Genomic DNA, 15,898 nt, shown 5'->3' with positions numbered 1-15,898 from the left:
ATTAGATTTTCAGTGAAGTATAATAAGTTTTGCTATACCTTCCCCCTTACATATGAGTTTCTACAATTCTAAGAGCAAAGAAGGACAAGGAGGTTTAACTCAAAACAACACGTAACTAGTGCAGCATTTTGAAGACATGTAAACACACCATTAAAAACACCCTTTTCCTATTTTTTCAATTTTCAAATACGTTTCAAAGAGGAGGACAAAAAATAATCTGAGAATGTACGCCTTTTGTTGTCACATGCACATACCTTTTCATCTTCATCACAGGCAGAAAGATCTAGTCGGCTACAGGATACCTACAGAACACCAACAGGCAGAATGACAAAATGGCCACCTTTTCTTTATAAAATATAATGCCTTGAGGAAACAGCTTTTCTGTTATCTCTTTTCAGATAAGATTATTTGTAAGGACAGCTATGTTTGTGCTGTATGAGTGGGTGATAGGAGAACACAGAAAATAAACACAAAGTGGAAACTATACCTTATACTATGAAAAAAGTTAAAGGGACTTGGAAGTAAAAGTGAGGGCATCAAGACAGCTGTCATCCTAAACTACTTCCAAACCAAATACCCTCCTAAAAGAAGAGTTCCAGCCAACCCCAACACTTCCCTGTCAACTTTGTTACCTCCTAGGATGGATCGCTGTGGGGAGAGGCTTCGAGCAACTCCAAATTTCCATTCATGACAACTTTCCTACAGGCTGGTTAGTCCCAAGTCAGAATAACCATTACCTTATTACACTGTGCAAGCATCACATCAGCACACAAACAGCACCCCCCGCCCCATTAGTACTAATTTACCAGAGGATAAAGAGTTCTTACATTGTGGACATTTGGAGTGCTGATGCTTCTACGGATGTTTCTCACTTTGGTGGAGAGTGCCTCTTTGACTGTGACTGCCTGCGTAAAGAAGAGAACACACTAAAATGAATGTCACAGTTTCCTCATAAGAAATGAGCAAGTAGGACAGAAAGTTTTTCCAGTGGGGCTGTCAACAGCAAACAGGGGTTGCATCTACAAATCTTAATTTGCACACACAACCACCACAATCTATCAGAAATTCATTGTCTGGCTTTTGCCTGTTCAGGTTCTGAGTACTACACCACTGCTAGGTATTAGACCCACCGCTACCGGAATTCAGTATTTCACAGAAGTAACTTAGTCTTACATTTATCCACCCAATATTCCCTAGGAAAAAAACCAAACTAAAACCCGAGAAACACTTCACATTTCTAACAGATCAATCATCTCTACTTGAATTCTCATAATCCTGTTCAAAAGGTGCATGAAGTGACTTTTCCTTGCCTGTCTTAGTCTTTCGAGGCTCAGAATGTTCTCCACTTGCAGCACACCACGTGTGTATTTTTCGATGTACGTTTCCCCATCGGATGTGCCCTCATTCTCACTCCTTGCTGCCATCAGCGCCAAAGTCTCGCGATCCTCAATTTCTTCTGTAGCCTAAATTACAAGTTACACTACTGAAGTTTTTTAATAATTAAAGCCTATTGTTTTTAAGGTATTGATTCACATCTTTAGGCCACCTTGATCTAGAAATTAATTTAAATCTATAATTGTTAACTTAATCAGTAATCCTAGTTATAATCAATGATCCAAGTCTTTTCAATACACATGTAAATGATGCTGAAGTAAGAAGAGGTCATGTTTAGGAGAAGTTTTGTATATTTGCTGTAGTCAATGTACTTCTAGGAATAATGCATATATAACCTGAAATCACCTATGTTAAGGATTAACTAATGAAAACTTCATATGCAAGTAAACGCAACTTCCTTCCCAAATCTCAGATATGATGTGTGATTTCCCTACAGTGCTACTGCACAAAAGTAACCATCACATGGTGACAAGATTATTTGTGCTTCCATTTGTCCAGGTTGATTGCCTTTAAAATAAATAGTATAGTACATTTAAAATTTCTATGAGATTTTCTTATATAAAGCAGTTTATATTCCTGCAAATTCATTTTCCCAGCTATTCTGTTTTCACTGACCTGGAGACTCCTCTGAATACCCTCTATATTTTCCCTGTAGACACAAATGTGATTTCAAAACCAGCTCTACTACAAGAACACAGCTAAACACAGTAGAAAAGAAAACAAAATCCCCACAGTTTTCAACTGTTTAAAGATAAACATGATCTCAACACTGCACTCTAGTATATACACTTTGGCAAGCTGCCTCATATCAGCAAAGCAGGACATTTACTTCCCAATCGGTATCACCCACTGCAGTAGGTTATTCTGTTCCTTTCAGTGAATTTGCCAGAGAAATATAGTATAATTTACCTTTGGTATATTGGATACTATTTCATATGTCACTCCACAGGCATAATATATGTTTTTCAAGGATATCCTCCTTTTCAGGCTCTGGGTAAAACTCTAAAAACAAAGTAATTTTCAGTTATTGTTGATAATGATTATTTATGACATCCTAAGAAATAAAAGGTCACAACGCAAAGACTTATTTTGCTACAAAAAGACTATGGTTTATGAAGTTCCTTTTTAGCATTAATGATCCTTTAAGTACTCTTTACAGCCCTGTGCTCAGTACACAATGGTAGTAAGTTCAATCAGTAACAGTTTCTTCCTATTTTGCGTTGATGCTCTATCCTAGTGTAGTAACTTTTAGCACCAAAACTGCAGCTGTAAGAAGTCTCTAATGTACAGAACACAGAATCAGAGAATCAGCTAGGTTGCAAATGACCTTTAAGATCATCAAGTCCAACTGTTCCGCCATCATTTCTCATTATGCCAGCCACCTGTTAAACAGGTAGAAAATTCCTTTTGCAATAGCAAAGCGTAACTCTGCTTTCTAGCCATAACTGAAATGGTAACCGGAGTTTTCATTGTTGTAATCATAAGCTTACCATGCTTCACTATCAGGTTAGTTAGCCTTACACTACCAACTGTAAACCTTAAACTTTCATCTAATAAGGTTTTTTTAGAGAAATGAAATTGGCCAAGGATAATACACCAAATGTAAAAAGCTGCTTAGTAACCTCTTAGTAGTACTACAACTGATTTGTGCTCTACCCCCACACTGCACTGTAGAGCATGGAGCAATTCTCAAATACACTCTTGGTCTAAATCATCTGGGAAACAGAAAGGGACATAATTTCAGCGAGCACTTCACTGTCTAAACCCACAAAGCAGCAAAGCAAGGGGAATGGCAACCACTCTTATGGGCAAAGAAAGCACCCTATCCAAAAGCACCATGTTAAAGGGGGTAGACAGTATACACATTTGGGTAGCGGCGGGAAACAAGCCTAGTTTGTAATTAACAGAGGAAGTAGCAGAGAGAAAGAAAGAAAGATTTGTGTTTACATGGAACATTTAAAGGCCCCAGAGATGCTTTCAGGAATAGAGTGGTTACAGTGACCCTGTATTAGATAAACTACTGCAAACTCCTCTGAATCAAAGAACATTTCAACCTGCAGATTCAAAAAGGTAAACTTAATCTTTGTTACAAAAGGAGCACCTGTTATACTCTGAAACTCATCAGCTTGAAGACTGTTCAAAGGAGTGTACAGCTTCAATGCAGCCTATGAAAATCTGTCATAAGAACAGGAGGGACCAAACGTATACAAAATTAAGCAAGTAGCTACGAAAATTAAGGATGTGAAACAAAAATAGCAATTAAAAATATGTATAAACTTACTACCTGCTTGTTATAAATATTGGCTGCAATCCTTTTGCGTAACACCAGTTCCATTGCAGCAGGATGGCTGAGCTGCACAGTAGTCTTCACTATTAAGTAAATTCTCTCATTTTGAGGCGTTACCCTATTCAGATGCACTGAATCGTGGACAGAAGAGTCCCAGGCAGCAGTGGCTGAAACCTACGCAGAAAAACAAAGTGCAAGGAAAAAAAGGGAAATCAAAGATTTGACTACTGTAACAACGGATTTTATTTGCAATGATTTAATATGAAGCAGAACAATTCTTTCATGAGAGATAGAAGCATCATTGATAAGCATCATTGAACAAAGTGGAGTCAAATCTTCTTTTCATAGTAAGGAATTTATCAGAAACAGCACAATAAAGGGATTAAGATATTGTGGAAAACCACCATCATGAACACGATCTCTGCACTGTGCAAACCCTACCACAAAAGCAACTCTTCACACAGCTGGAGATAGAAAGGAAAGCAGAAGCAAGACTGGACGAAGGAATACAAATCCTACTGCAGCTGTACTAAAATTTAATAGAATTCAGTGTTACATCTTCCATCTGTGCTGGATTAGGTTAAAGAGGCCAATACAGAACAAACATGCTCCCATCCTGCAGAACACCATTTTTTTCCCCTCTCCCTCCTCCCCAGCTTCAGCATCCCATTTATTCTGGAAAGGTTCTCTTAAGCAATGGCCTGAGTTGGCATCCGATGTGAAAGAAATGAGTTAAGAAACTCCAAAATGGGTTTAAGCTCAATTCATTTCCACCAGTTACCAAACTTTACATTTTAAAAAAGTAATTGTGTACTACAAACGAAAAGGCTTTACTTTAGTACTAAGCTTTGCCTAGTGTGCACAATAAATGAAGTAGCTTTCTCTGAAGAATCAAGAGCCTTCAAGAGGAATGATGAAGGGGTGAGGAAAGAAGAAAAAGGGATTTTGAGTTAGGCAGCTGAATTATACTTTTGCAAAGGGCAACTAAGACTTGTCACCTCTGAATTAAGGCAGAAGAGCTAACAAGTCATACTCTCTTCAGTTCTAAATAAATATGCCAGAAAATAAAGGCAGTACTAGATACAGATGGTACTTCTAAGACAGAAAGATAATAATAATGATTAAATACATACAAGTAGAAAATAAAACATGAAAAGAAATCATTAACATAAGCTGCAGTTGTCAAGAAGGAGGCTTGCTAACAATTTACCTCATCATCACTGTGTTTTATGATCGGCAGATAAAAGAATGGACTCCCATGCTCCTTTGGTAGTATTGAGTTAACTCCTGATGCATGGGGACCTATAAGTTGTTCATTGGCACTGAGGTCATCAGCTAATGAAACAAATGTGCAAAGAATGACATAGTTTTATACCAAAGGATATTAATATATAGAGGCAAAGTTGTAATAAAGTGCGACCCATATTTCATAATACATCTAATCCTGATTAATATTATTATTATGCAGTACTTTTAATACTACTTCAGCATACAAAAGAAGGGAAGTAAAACCAGGCTAAGACCCAGCAGAACACATTCTCACGTAACCTAAACTGAATTCAAAACTATTTCTAGGTATTCATAATGTTAACGTGCTCAGCCAGAAAACTTCGGTTTATCCACCTGTCAGCCTAATCAGCGCATCTCTTAGTTAAATCACTTCTGATGTCTCAGGAAATCTTTAAAACAAGAATAGCAGTTCTGGCTACATTAGGTTAAAAGCTAAACAAAAACAAGTTGTGCAATGATCCATCAATCTAGTTAAATACCCTATTTGATCTTCTGTCTGTTAATCTCTGTTGATAATGAAAAAAAACCCCAAATAAAAACATTCCTTGTAAGCACAGATGAAGGAAAGAGTGTACATAATCTTCCAAAAGCAGCTTCTAAAGCAGGTATTCATGTGTTGCCTACATAAACACATCTGGTATCCCTCACTGCAGCGCTGGATGTGACAAGACTTGTGGATCCTCCTTTGATTTATGCCTCAAGTTTATATTTACAGCCTTGCTTCCTAAACAGTCCTTAGATGTCATGCATACTCTAGTCTCTTGCTGCTTACAGTGCGTATCTGTGTCTTAAGAACACATATCAATAGTTTTCTCACATGCAAAACTAAATACCTCCAAAGGGAGAACATTTAGATTCTCTAACAAAATGCTAACACACTCTTCATTAAAACAGCTGTTTAAGACTCTACAGACACCTCAGTAGAAGGAGGTCTGAAAGCACTGGGAGATTCTCAATCAGTGCTTTAATGACATGTGGATTTGTGCATCAAAATGTTCACAGGATTTTCTTATCTGCTGCTTGATTTAAATTAAACTTGCTCTCTTACACAATTTTCTGTTGTATAGGCTATACTTTACTCACATGTTCCCCATTTTTTATCTTTGGTTTAAAATAGTTGTACATGATTAATCCAATATACAGAACCAGGATTAAAAAGCATTTTACAAGCCATATTAGACAGTGCCATTGCTTGTTTGGTTTCATACATTTCAGATTCATTCTTCCATTTATTAATTCCCTAACCCCCCCCCCCCCCGGCCCCAGCTTTCTTAATCTGCTGTTACAACATACCGTTCAAATCAAGGAAGAGGACAGGTATATGTGTTTCCATTCCTGCAGGTGGAATCCTGAAACAAAACAAACTGCTGGGAAGAAGGAAGGCAAATTCATGCCTAAGCTAATTTGGGCAAACAGATCTCCATGCAAGATTCATTAACTGTAATCAATGACTACAGCTGTCAACATTTTGATGACTAATCTGAATGCCTATGTTGCAGACAATATTTTGTTTATCTACACTTGAAGCTGAACATAGTGCTTTGCCAAAACTTGATTCAAACCGCACAGCACATTTCAGTTGCTGTGAGTATGACAGTTTTAAACATCCTGTTCTGTTTCTTATAAAGTTAACTGGTTGTAGTCATCTCATTCATAAATGTTAACAGACTTTCAAACAACTTTAATTCAATAAATACACTTTTAGATATATCACCACAGCTCAGTTCAATTGGATAACAGGAAAAAATGGCAAGGAAAGAGTATCACTACATCATTTATCCAATGAAGAGGAGATATTAGATATTATCAGAATCATCAGTGTACACTTGGTTAGAGCTGTATTTCTTGTCCACACTTTCCCAAATCTAATGTATTGCGTTCCTCATTTTTGCATGTCATTTCCAATGATCTTAGTTAAAACACAAATTTAAATGAAATTAAGAGAAATACATTAGAAATTCAAATGAAACAGAAGAGAACACATCTTTTGAAATCAGAATTTCTTCCCCTCCCACTCCTTAACAATGAAATTATCATGGGGTCTACCATCCATTTTTGAACCCCTCCTTTTCTGAAAGGAGTCAAACTACAGGATAACTTCCTCAGATTTTTTTGTAAAATTATGAAGTACTATTATAACAGTGTTTTACCTCAAGCTATCTCAAAGCTACTTTATGTACTCTGTTAACTAAGCAAACCTTTTTTTACAGTTGAACCAGCACCTGGCCTTCTTCCAGCCTTCTTCCAGCTGAGCATAATTTGTAGTATTATAGAAAAACATGGGGAGCTCTAAAACATCCTGAGATTTTTACCTTCTCAGATGTATTGTTCATGTGCAGAAAACTAACCATTCCCATGGTTTCTGTGAACATACCAATTTGCAGGGGCACCGGGAATTCCACTGCCTGGTGCTGGAACAAATACCGCGTTCCTCTCTTCTGTCAGCCCTACCCACTGTTCGACCAGCCGGGCTTCCCGTTCTAGATCATCCTCAGATTTTTCTACAGAGAAAGAGATTACTGTTAAATATGAGATACATGTTTCGTGGTATAGGGAATAAAGGACTTGTGACAGGAACTTTTAAGCTTCAAACCTTGTTTATTGCTGATCTTTTGAATCTGCTCATCTAAGTATTCTCTCCGTTTTATCAATGCATCAGACCACCTTTCTCGCACACAGTTTAAATCTTCTTCCTAAAATGGAAGGAAAAAAGAAAGTTATTAGACTACATCGTTAAGATTAAAGGGCAGTGAATTTCATCAATTTATATTTGAAAGCTTGCATGATGCAGAAAACTTTCTTCACCCCAAATGACATGCACACTGATTAAGTACCTCATCACCCACGAATGGAAGCGTATTTGCTTTCAAATCTCAAATTCCAAAAGAAGGAAAGGAAATTGTGACTGTCTCAGTTGCTGAACAGAATTATACACCACAGGCTAATTACTCACAGGTATGGCAATCAACCTTTTTCATAGCATATGGAATAGGAAAAAACAGGTATCATCAGCTGATCATAAGTTCTCCTGAAGATTAGACAGGTCAGTACACCCTCAAACCTGCACAAAATTCCATTGCTAGCAGCTGCCATCAGTGCAATTAAAAAAGATTTCTCATGCAAACACAACCCATCATGCAATCATGCTTTGTGGTATCACAGAAAATCTGGTTCGTTCTTCTCTGTGATATGTCAGGAAGCGCATAAACAGCCCGCAAGAAGTTAGTACCTTGGTGTTTTTGAGATTGATGTAAAACCTAAAACATTATCTGAAGGGATGTCAGCATTCTCACCTAACTGGTTTTATTCTCATAAGGCTGCACTAGAAATAAGTCTGAAATGTGTTTCATTTTTTTAGGCATTTCCTCTTCTGCCCTTTGTCACCTCTTAGGTGAGTATTCTGTTATACTGTATAAACTGCGACTGTCTAGTATTGTCACACAAAAAAACACAGGCACGCAAAAAAAACAGGCTCAATGTTTGGTTTTTAGATAAAAAAAAGAATCGCTTCACTAAAGTGTCTGTATTCTCCTTGCTGCCATCTTCCCCTTTCTCTCCCACAAGCATTTCAGAAAACTGCACAACTTAAAAGGTTATGATGTTTTCTTTAGAAAGCAAACAAAAAGCCTTTGCTGTATAATTTGGTTGGGAAAGATGCCAGCAGCTGCAGGTGGCTGTTGTTTTCCCTATGATAGCCACTGGAAACTGTTTTCATTCTAAATTAAAGTTTCTAAGCTTTTATTCACATAGGAATTCATGTAGCCAGTTAGGAGAGCTGACTTCTAAGTACTAGAGAAGAGAGCACACTGCAAGAGTATAAAGTCACAAGGTAAAATGAAGTAACAGTGTTTATAGCCCAGGTAGCCTCTTAAATGCACAGCACATATATATTTCAAAGCCGCTTTTGCTTGCTCCGTATGCTTGTTCATTTGAAAGTTGCTGGCTATTAGCATTAGCTGTGCCCCATGCCACAGGATTGACAGCAACAGCAGCAATACCTGGTAACTATCCATATCACCACCATCATCCTCCTCCTTCTGGTAGGAGAAAATAAACGTTGTAAAACACAAAACAACATGCATTTCTCTCATCAGAAACTCACACAAATATCCCAAAACACGAATACAAACACTTCTGCCACAAACTTAGAAAATGTTAAAATTACAACACTCACAGTTTTACTAACAAGTAGAAACAGATACTTTTTTCATTACAAGATATAGCAGCTCAGCCATGATTTGAGTGTTAGTGAATACATTTAATAAAAAAAAAAAAGTAATCTCTCCCCGCCAGAATACAGTGCCAGGAACAGGACTGAGCAAACACACCATCAATCTTCAAGTTTTACAGTTTCATCTGTCTTTAAGGTTATAATTACTTGTGGTTCTGAATGTAACATTTATGACAGAAGGCACCTTGCTTCCTGTGGTAGCCTATTCCACTTGTTCTTTGTCATCACTGTTAACATCATGCTTTAATTCCTATATGAATTTGTCCAGTATCAGCTTTCATATAAATGAAGTCATTTATATTCCTTAGGGACTATTTCTGCTACATGAAATAGCCCTTTCACATTGAATGATGGCTCTTTTTGATTCTGATCAAATAACTCAGTCTTCTTGAAAAGGTAAATAATATCTGACTACAGGACCTTTTTTCTACTAATTTACATTTCTTTTCCTGCTTTTCTCCTCCTCATTTTTCACCATCCTTGTAAAGGAGGGAAACTAATGGCATTAGGAATCTAAAATTAATCACCTGTACTCATAAAGGTAAAAATACATATTCCTCTTGCTTATATATATTCAAATAGCACACTCAGTACTTTAGCAGTTATACGCCCAGCTATAAGCAGGAAAAAGAAGGAGACTTAGTGTCTTACGCTCACATTTTAAGTATGAGCCTCAAATATGTGTAAAACTGCAAAACATCATGTACCAGTGTGCTAAAGTCCCTTTTGGAATTGAAAAAGTAACACTCTTACCTGGTAGCTGTCCAAGCCCCTTTGCAGTTTGGTTGACCTGGCAGTCACACCACCTATAGAGACTGAAAGAACTGCTTCTACCATGAGAGGCAGTGTTCCCGAATGTTGTACAGGTTTCACAGTCACCTGAACTCTGCGCGAATGACCCTGGAACAGGTAATTGAGAGATAGAAAGAAAGAAAGAGAGAGAAACAGAGGTACACTAAGAATAAAATGAAGAATCAATTTTAAGCATGAGTAAGAAGACGGGGAAAAGATACATACCTGCCTAAGCTGGAAAATTCCCCCTGTGTTAACATCTTTTGCCTGATGGAGCTCAACTGCAGTATATTCTCCCATCTCATTCAATTCTTGTATGGAAATCCACATTTCTATTCTTCGAGTTACTTCATTCCACCTAAAACGATATCCCCACAAAAACTAATGGTTGCCTCATCAAATTATACTGTGTGCACCACAAGTATTAGAAAGCTTTTAGAAAAGCTGATGGAAGCATTCATGGGTAACTTTTTTTGTACCTGTCTCTCAGTGTCCTAGTTTTAGCATGAAGAGAATCAACTTCCCAAACAGAGCTGCCATTGCCAGTACATCTGTGACCCCACACCTCAATAGCAAGAGCTCCTTCTGAAATGAACTCCAAGAACTCCTCTGTGACATTCACCACATAGTCCTGACAATAAAAAAAAAAACAAATCACATCCAATCAAATGAAATGATTTTATCTTCTCACCTACCTTGCAAGGACGCACCAAACAACTAACTCCTGCATGGTAAGACAATACAGTTTGGATCATAAAGCTTGACTCTAGTCAAGAAAGCTGTGAAATACACCTCAGCAAAATTCATGCTTCTGCATACCCTGTTTTATCCTTTGAAAACTTCCACAAAACAACACAGCTCCAATGATCTTTAAGTTATGGAGCTTACCGAGCAAGTATATAATAAGATGTCATTATAGAAACTGTAATTTTTGCCACACATTAGAGATGACACCTGAATTTAAAAGACCACTATTTAAAAGATTTTTTTCATTTTGCTAGATTTTGAAGAAGTGATGAAGCAAAATACGATGGCATTCCAAAGTATAGTCAAAAGTCATTAGTCACATGATTTGATTCCCTCCTTCTTCCCACAGCAAAACAAGGCCCAGATTCTAAATAGCTTGTCTCAAATACATCATCCTCTTGGTAACACTACTTCACAATAATAGTTACCTTGCAGTGAGAGAAGGTCACTGTAAAATGAGCATCTTTACTCTGAGGTGAAGGCACATCTGGATCTACCACTGGTGCTGCTACTGTTGACTCACATTGATCCCAAAACGTATATTGACAAAAAACAAAGTTGGAGAGATTAGGCGGCAGTCCAGTTGCTTCTTTTATTTTTACCTGAGGAGACAAAACAGATGTTGTCATATATATGACTGTTTCTTCTTCAATGGCAAATTGTTCAAAAACTAAATATGCAAACCAAAAGTACCAACAGCCAAGAAGTCTCTTTTCTCTTTAGAGAATTTTAAGCAAGCAACAGCTTACATTGCTTAGTACTACACTGGACTGACTACATAGTTCCAAAGGCCTGAAACTGTTAACTTCATCATGTGTTCTCACTTACCCTGCAGGAGAGCTTTTTTGCTCTGTGAATAATTTCTCCATTGTTGTCCATGACTTCCAGACTCCCACTCTCACTGGAGTTCTCCGATGAGTCATCTCCTTCTACTACCCGTTCTGGGACAGACCCAGTGACTCGCATTACTTCAACATGCAACCGTCCTGCAACCTAAGGCAAGACAAATATTGAGAACCTGTGCACAAGGGACTTCTAAGACATTAAGATGGTAGATATCTAACTCTAGGAGGTGTGCAGAAACAGAACTGCCTCAATCACCAAAGTAACCACGGCAAAAGAGAAGAAAGGAATAAAATACTTACGTTCATAACTACTGAACATCTTAATTCATGCACAACAGAAAAGGTATACTGTACTTCAGAACCTTAATATGCCAGGTTTTGCTCAGTTACCTACATTTCATTCTACCAGCTGGGCAAATTGTAAGCAATTAAACAGAGAACACACACAGCAATTTGTAAAACACTTATTCACTGGGAAAGAAGGCAGTAAGCGTCACTTGCTTACAAGTATAAAGTCTCCCAGCACAGAGGGTGCCCACAGAGATAGGCCCAGCCCACCATCCACTCACCTCTCCCTGCTGGCTGATGATGGGCACAGCATACTGCAGCTTAACATCGTAGAAAAGGCACTCCAGAAACACGTTGGCCACGCCAATTAAATTGTGGTTCTCCTGCGCTTCGTAAAAAGGATCACCTCTTTTGCCAATCAGCTTCCTGATCTGTTTGAAGGATCGTAACATTATGTCAGAAACTGTAAGCATGAGAATACAAACCAAAATAACCGCATGGTATAAGATCATGGCACAAAAATTAAGTCACTACTGATCATTTCTGTTCCTTCCTATTACAGAATTAGAAGGAGAATAGAAGCGTATCATGTCTGAAATGAAATATTTGAGATGAGCCATTATACAATCCTTTCTTTATAATGACAGGAGTACGATGACCTACATTTTTTAGTGATGTCAAGACAAAGCAGATTTTATCATGAGCAAGCAGAGTAGCCACTGATTTCAGTAACTTTCACCTTACTTTCCTGCTCCGCTTACACTTTTTAAATGAGAGGACAAATTACCCCCAAGTTGAACAGCTGGTCTGGCTGCTGAATACCACTACAAGGGCAAAAGGGAAGGTGCAGGATGACTCCCACTTAGGCCTGTAAGTGTTCTTAAGGCTCTCATAGAGCTCACATCTGCAGCGCTTTCTATGCAAGTACGTCATACACAGCCACAAAGAAATCATGCAGATTCCTAGCACCCTATGCATTCTTCAGTGGCTTATTAGCTCCTTCCCTTCTCCACCTTCAACACATGCATTTGACCTACGTGTTTCTATGTAGCACATAGAACACATGCATTATGGATGACATAGGTCATGGCAAGGGCGATCCTGGTTCAGGCAGACAATTCAAAGGATGTGCTATCAGTTCTTACTAAAATCAGCAGCAAAATCATCGTTGTCTTCAATGGGCACAGATGAAGTGCTTGACCTCCCCTGTGTTATGATTTTAGAGACTCCCACTGTCCCGTCCAAGGCATGTAACAAAGGCACAACAGCTGTTCAAACATACTTGAGAATGACTCTCGATACAAGTAATTTAGGTGCTCCTCATCAGCCACAAGACAGCAAGATATAATTCCTGTGCACTTCTACCTGGATACTTAGAGGACATCTTCTGGAACGCCAAATCTCATTTTATCTCTTGCCACTAAACAAGCAAGCTTTTGACAAGTCTTACATTAATTTGCTGAGGCTAACACGCTGCTTAGAATTCTCTGGAAATGCCACTTAGTTTGGATGGAGATACTGATGTAGACTAGGTATCTTCAATTGATCTCTTCCCTGCTTTAATACTGGGGGACATACAAACAAAATTACAGAATATTTCACATTTTAAGATTAAGTTCTACCCCACTAAAACGTACAACATATTAAAAAGGGTTAAAAGAAAACTAAATGTCTGATCCCTTTCAGAAAATATAGACAATACCTCAGGAATTTTTTCCTTCCACTCTTGATAGACGTCTCTCATGTCAATCAATTTGTTCTCTAGTTTCTCAATAGTCCACACTTGAGTACCTTTGCCTTTTCTTCTCACTTGAATAGCCGGCTCACTTACTATTGCACCCCTCTAAATCAGACAAAAAAAAACCCAAACCAATCACTGCAGGAAAGGTGGATGTAAGTAGCTTAACTCTTCTCTCAAACCGCATTCCTAAAATGGAATAAAATGCCGAAAATCTGGCTTCTCTCTGCATGCCAGCCATACTATCTCTGTCCTCAAACATAGCATACCCTATACACTCCTGAGGATCCAGACCTCTTTGTCCTTGTCAGACAATTACTATTCACACAGGAACTCTCAATAAAATCACTTATGACAAGTATTTTAGCCTAATTGCTATCATTGTGTTTACAGCAGAACTACAACTAGAAAAGCCTTAAGACAAAAAAACTGCAGGTATCTAACAAAACCCAGTAATTTTTGCAAGCATAACTAAAACACAGGTTTTACAGCAACAGAGCACAAATGTCTGTTGACAATTGTGACCGCATGTACATATGGTGATCATACACTTGAAAGAACAGGAAGAGCCATATTTAGTGCTCTGTTCCCATTTTCACTTCCAATTATTCACTTTAATATATTAAAGTCAGGCAGCTCTCATATATTTTGCCTATGCATAATCTAACAAAAGCAGCATGTGATGGCCCCAAGTTAGATGACTGTTATATACATCTGCATATCTTAGAGCAGCCATAAAATTACATTTTCCAGGATTCTTTGTTGTCATTACCTTCTTGTTGGCACTGAGGTTTTCAGCAGGGATCTGAAGTGTTACTTGATAATCTGTTAGCTTACTCATTTCTTCTGCTAAGAAGTTTGCTTCTCTCACCAGTGTATTTGCTTTTACAATCTGCTCTCGAAGTTTAGCCAGGCTCTGTCGAAACAATTCATCCCTGTGGTGCAGTAGGTAACATGAAAAATACACAGAAACCTATTTCTATTATTGGAAAGCTGCAAATAGAGGTGCTAACAAAGACTTTTCTGAAGCAAGCTTAAGAAGAAATGCTGTATAGAACTATGTCAGCAAACATGAAACAGTGTCAGACAATGTTATTGAAGAAAAGCAGTGATCACATTAAACAAACATATGACTGTTGAGGTGAGTCTAGCACAGTAATGCCCAAATAAAAGGGTACAGCTCTATGGAAGCTGTTACAGTGATGGTTTGTTAGAAGCCCCAAGGACATTTCTAATTTTCCAGAAACAACATAATTGCAGCTGTCTGTCTTTAATCTGGAGTCCTGTTCCACAGAAACTACCAGTCCCAACATGTGAGACTTCATCTTGATAAAATCTGCTTTCCCTCAGATCGTGATGTTGGAACGTGCAATCACTGAAGGCCACAGCTTTACATCTCAGTGAGGTCTGCACTGCAACAGACCCCCAGAGCTCCCTGCATATACTTAAGCCATCTCAAGTGTACCCATTAAGATTATTTAAGTCCTATACACCCAAAGTACTTTTCAAGTAACAGATGAAGGAGCACAGGTTAAAGCTTTTGCACTCTGAACAGTTACTAGTCTCTGGAGAAATTCCAAAGAGGTTTCTAAGTCCTGTCTGAGCAAATCTGTTCTAACATACCAGCTGGCAAACCTGCTATGACACATACTATACCTCCACCTGCGATACTAAGATACACTCTCACCTGCAATTCTCATCATTAATTTGCCTCTTAAAAGTATCATGATTATTCTCTGAGCAAATGCAAAGCCCCCTTTCTGCCTTTCTTTGTAATCCCAACGGCACTTACTGTGTCTCATCATCTTCATAAAACTCATGATCAAGCTTGAGATATTTTGGTGACCTAAACTCCCTTGTATGACTTTTTAGCTTTTCTGAGTAAAGTCCTACTGAAATACAGTACATTTTGTGGAAATAAACTTCTTGTATCTACAGAACACACTATGGGAAGCCTAGGAGGACCAAATAAACTCACAGGTCTTGCTGTGAATACAGGCAAAATTCGCTTATTTGTCTTAATTCATGTAAGCTTAGACCTTTTGTGTGTCTTTATAGTACCAACCACAAACAACTGTTAATGTGCCTTTCTGTCCCAAACAGAATTCTGCTTGATTGTTTATCTTTTTTCCAAGTATCTCCAAGAGCAGCCTGGGTAATTCAAATCGCACTCTGCTGGTTCACTGATACCATGCCAAAGTGGTAAATGACCAGCAGTGTTAGCAAGCAGCCCTGAATTTTAGTGTCTTCAACATGCTAAAACATGCAGCTTTGTTTTGCTCCCC

General features: G+C 38.2%; 1 protein-coding gene across 8 annotated transcripts in view; it reads right to left on the bottom strand.

Moving 5' to 3' along the window:
- KIF13A (kinesin family member 13A) overlaps nt 1–15,898 on the bottom strand; it is a 108,446-nt gene that overhangs the window by 10,176 nt on the left and 82,372 nt on the right. For 6 of the 8 annotated variants that reach the window (XM_065667264.1, XM_065667265.1, XM_065667258.1 and 3 more), the window contains 18 exons: nt 14,386–14,548; nt 13,578–13,718; nt 12,157–12,306; nt 11,571–11,735; nt 11,171–11,344; nt 10,475–10,626; nt 10,221–10,353; nt 9,957–10,103; nt 8,971–9,009; nt 7,566–7,665; nt 7,347–7,473; nt 6,266–6,321; nt 4,893–5,017; nt 3,680–3,856; nt 2,305–2,397; nt 1,311–1,463; nt 828–905; nt 255–302 (listed from right to left, as the gene is read on the bottom strand). In XM_065667264.1, coding sequence (XP_065523336.1) covers nt 255–302; nt 828–905; nt 1,311–1,463; nt 2,305–2,397; nt 3,680–3,856; nt 4,893–5,017; nt 6,266–6,321; nt 7,347–7,473; nt 7,566–7,665; nt 8,971–9,009; nt 9,957–10,103; nt 10,221–10,353; nt 10,475–10,626; nt 11,171–11,344; nt 11,571–11,735; nt 12,157–12,306; nt 13,578–13,718; nt 14,386–14,548 — 2,221 coding nt within the window. The remainder of the gene's footprint in view (nt 1–254; nt 303–827; nt 906–1,310; nt 1,464–2,304; nt 2,398–3,679; nt 3,857–4,892; nt 5,018–6,265; nt 6,322–7,346; nt 7,474–7,565; nt 7,666–8,970; nt 9,010–9,956; nt 10,104–10,220; nt 10,354–10,474; nt 10,627–11,170; nt 11,345–11,570; nt 11,736–12,156; nt 12,307–13,577; nt 13,719–14,385; nt 14,549–15,898) is intronic. The other 2 variants (XM_065667260.1, XM_065667266.1) reach the window with 1 other exon arrangement.

Source organism: Lathamus discolor, chromosome 2, assembly GCF_037157495.1.
Source record: "Lathamus discolor isolate bLatDis1 chromosome 2, bLatDis1.hap1, whole genome shotgun sequence".
In the NCBI taxonomy this organism is placed as follows: Eukaryota; Metazoa; Chordata; class Aves; order Psittaciformes; family Psittacidae; genus Lathamus; species Lathamus discolor.
The sequence above is the reverse complement of the archived record's forward strand: the minus strand, read 5'-3'. Positions and strand labels throughout refer to the sequence as shown.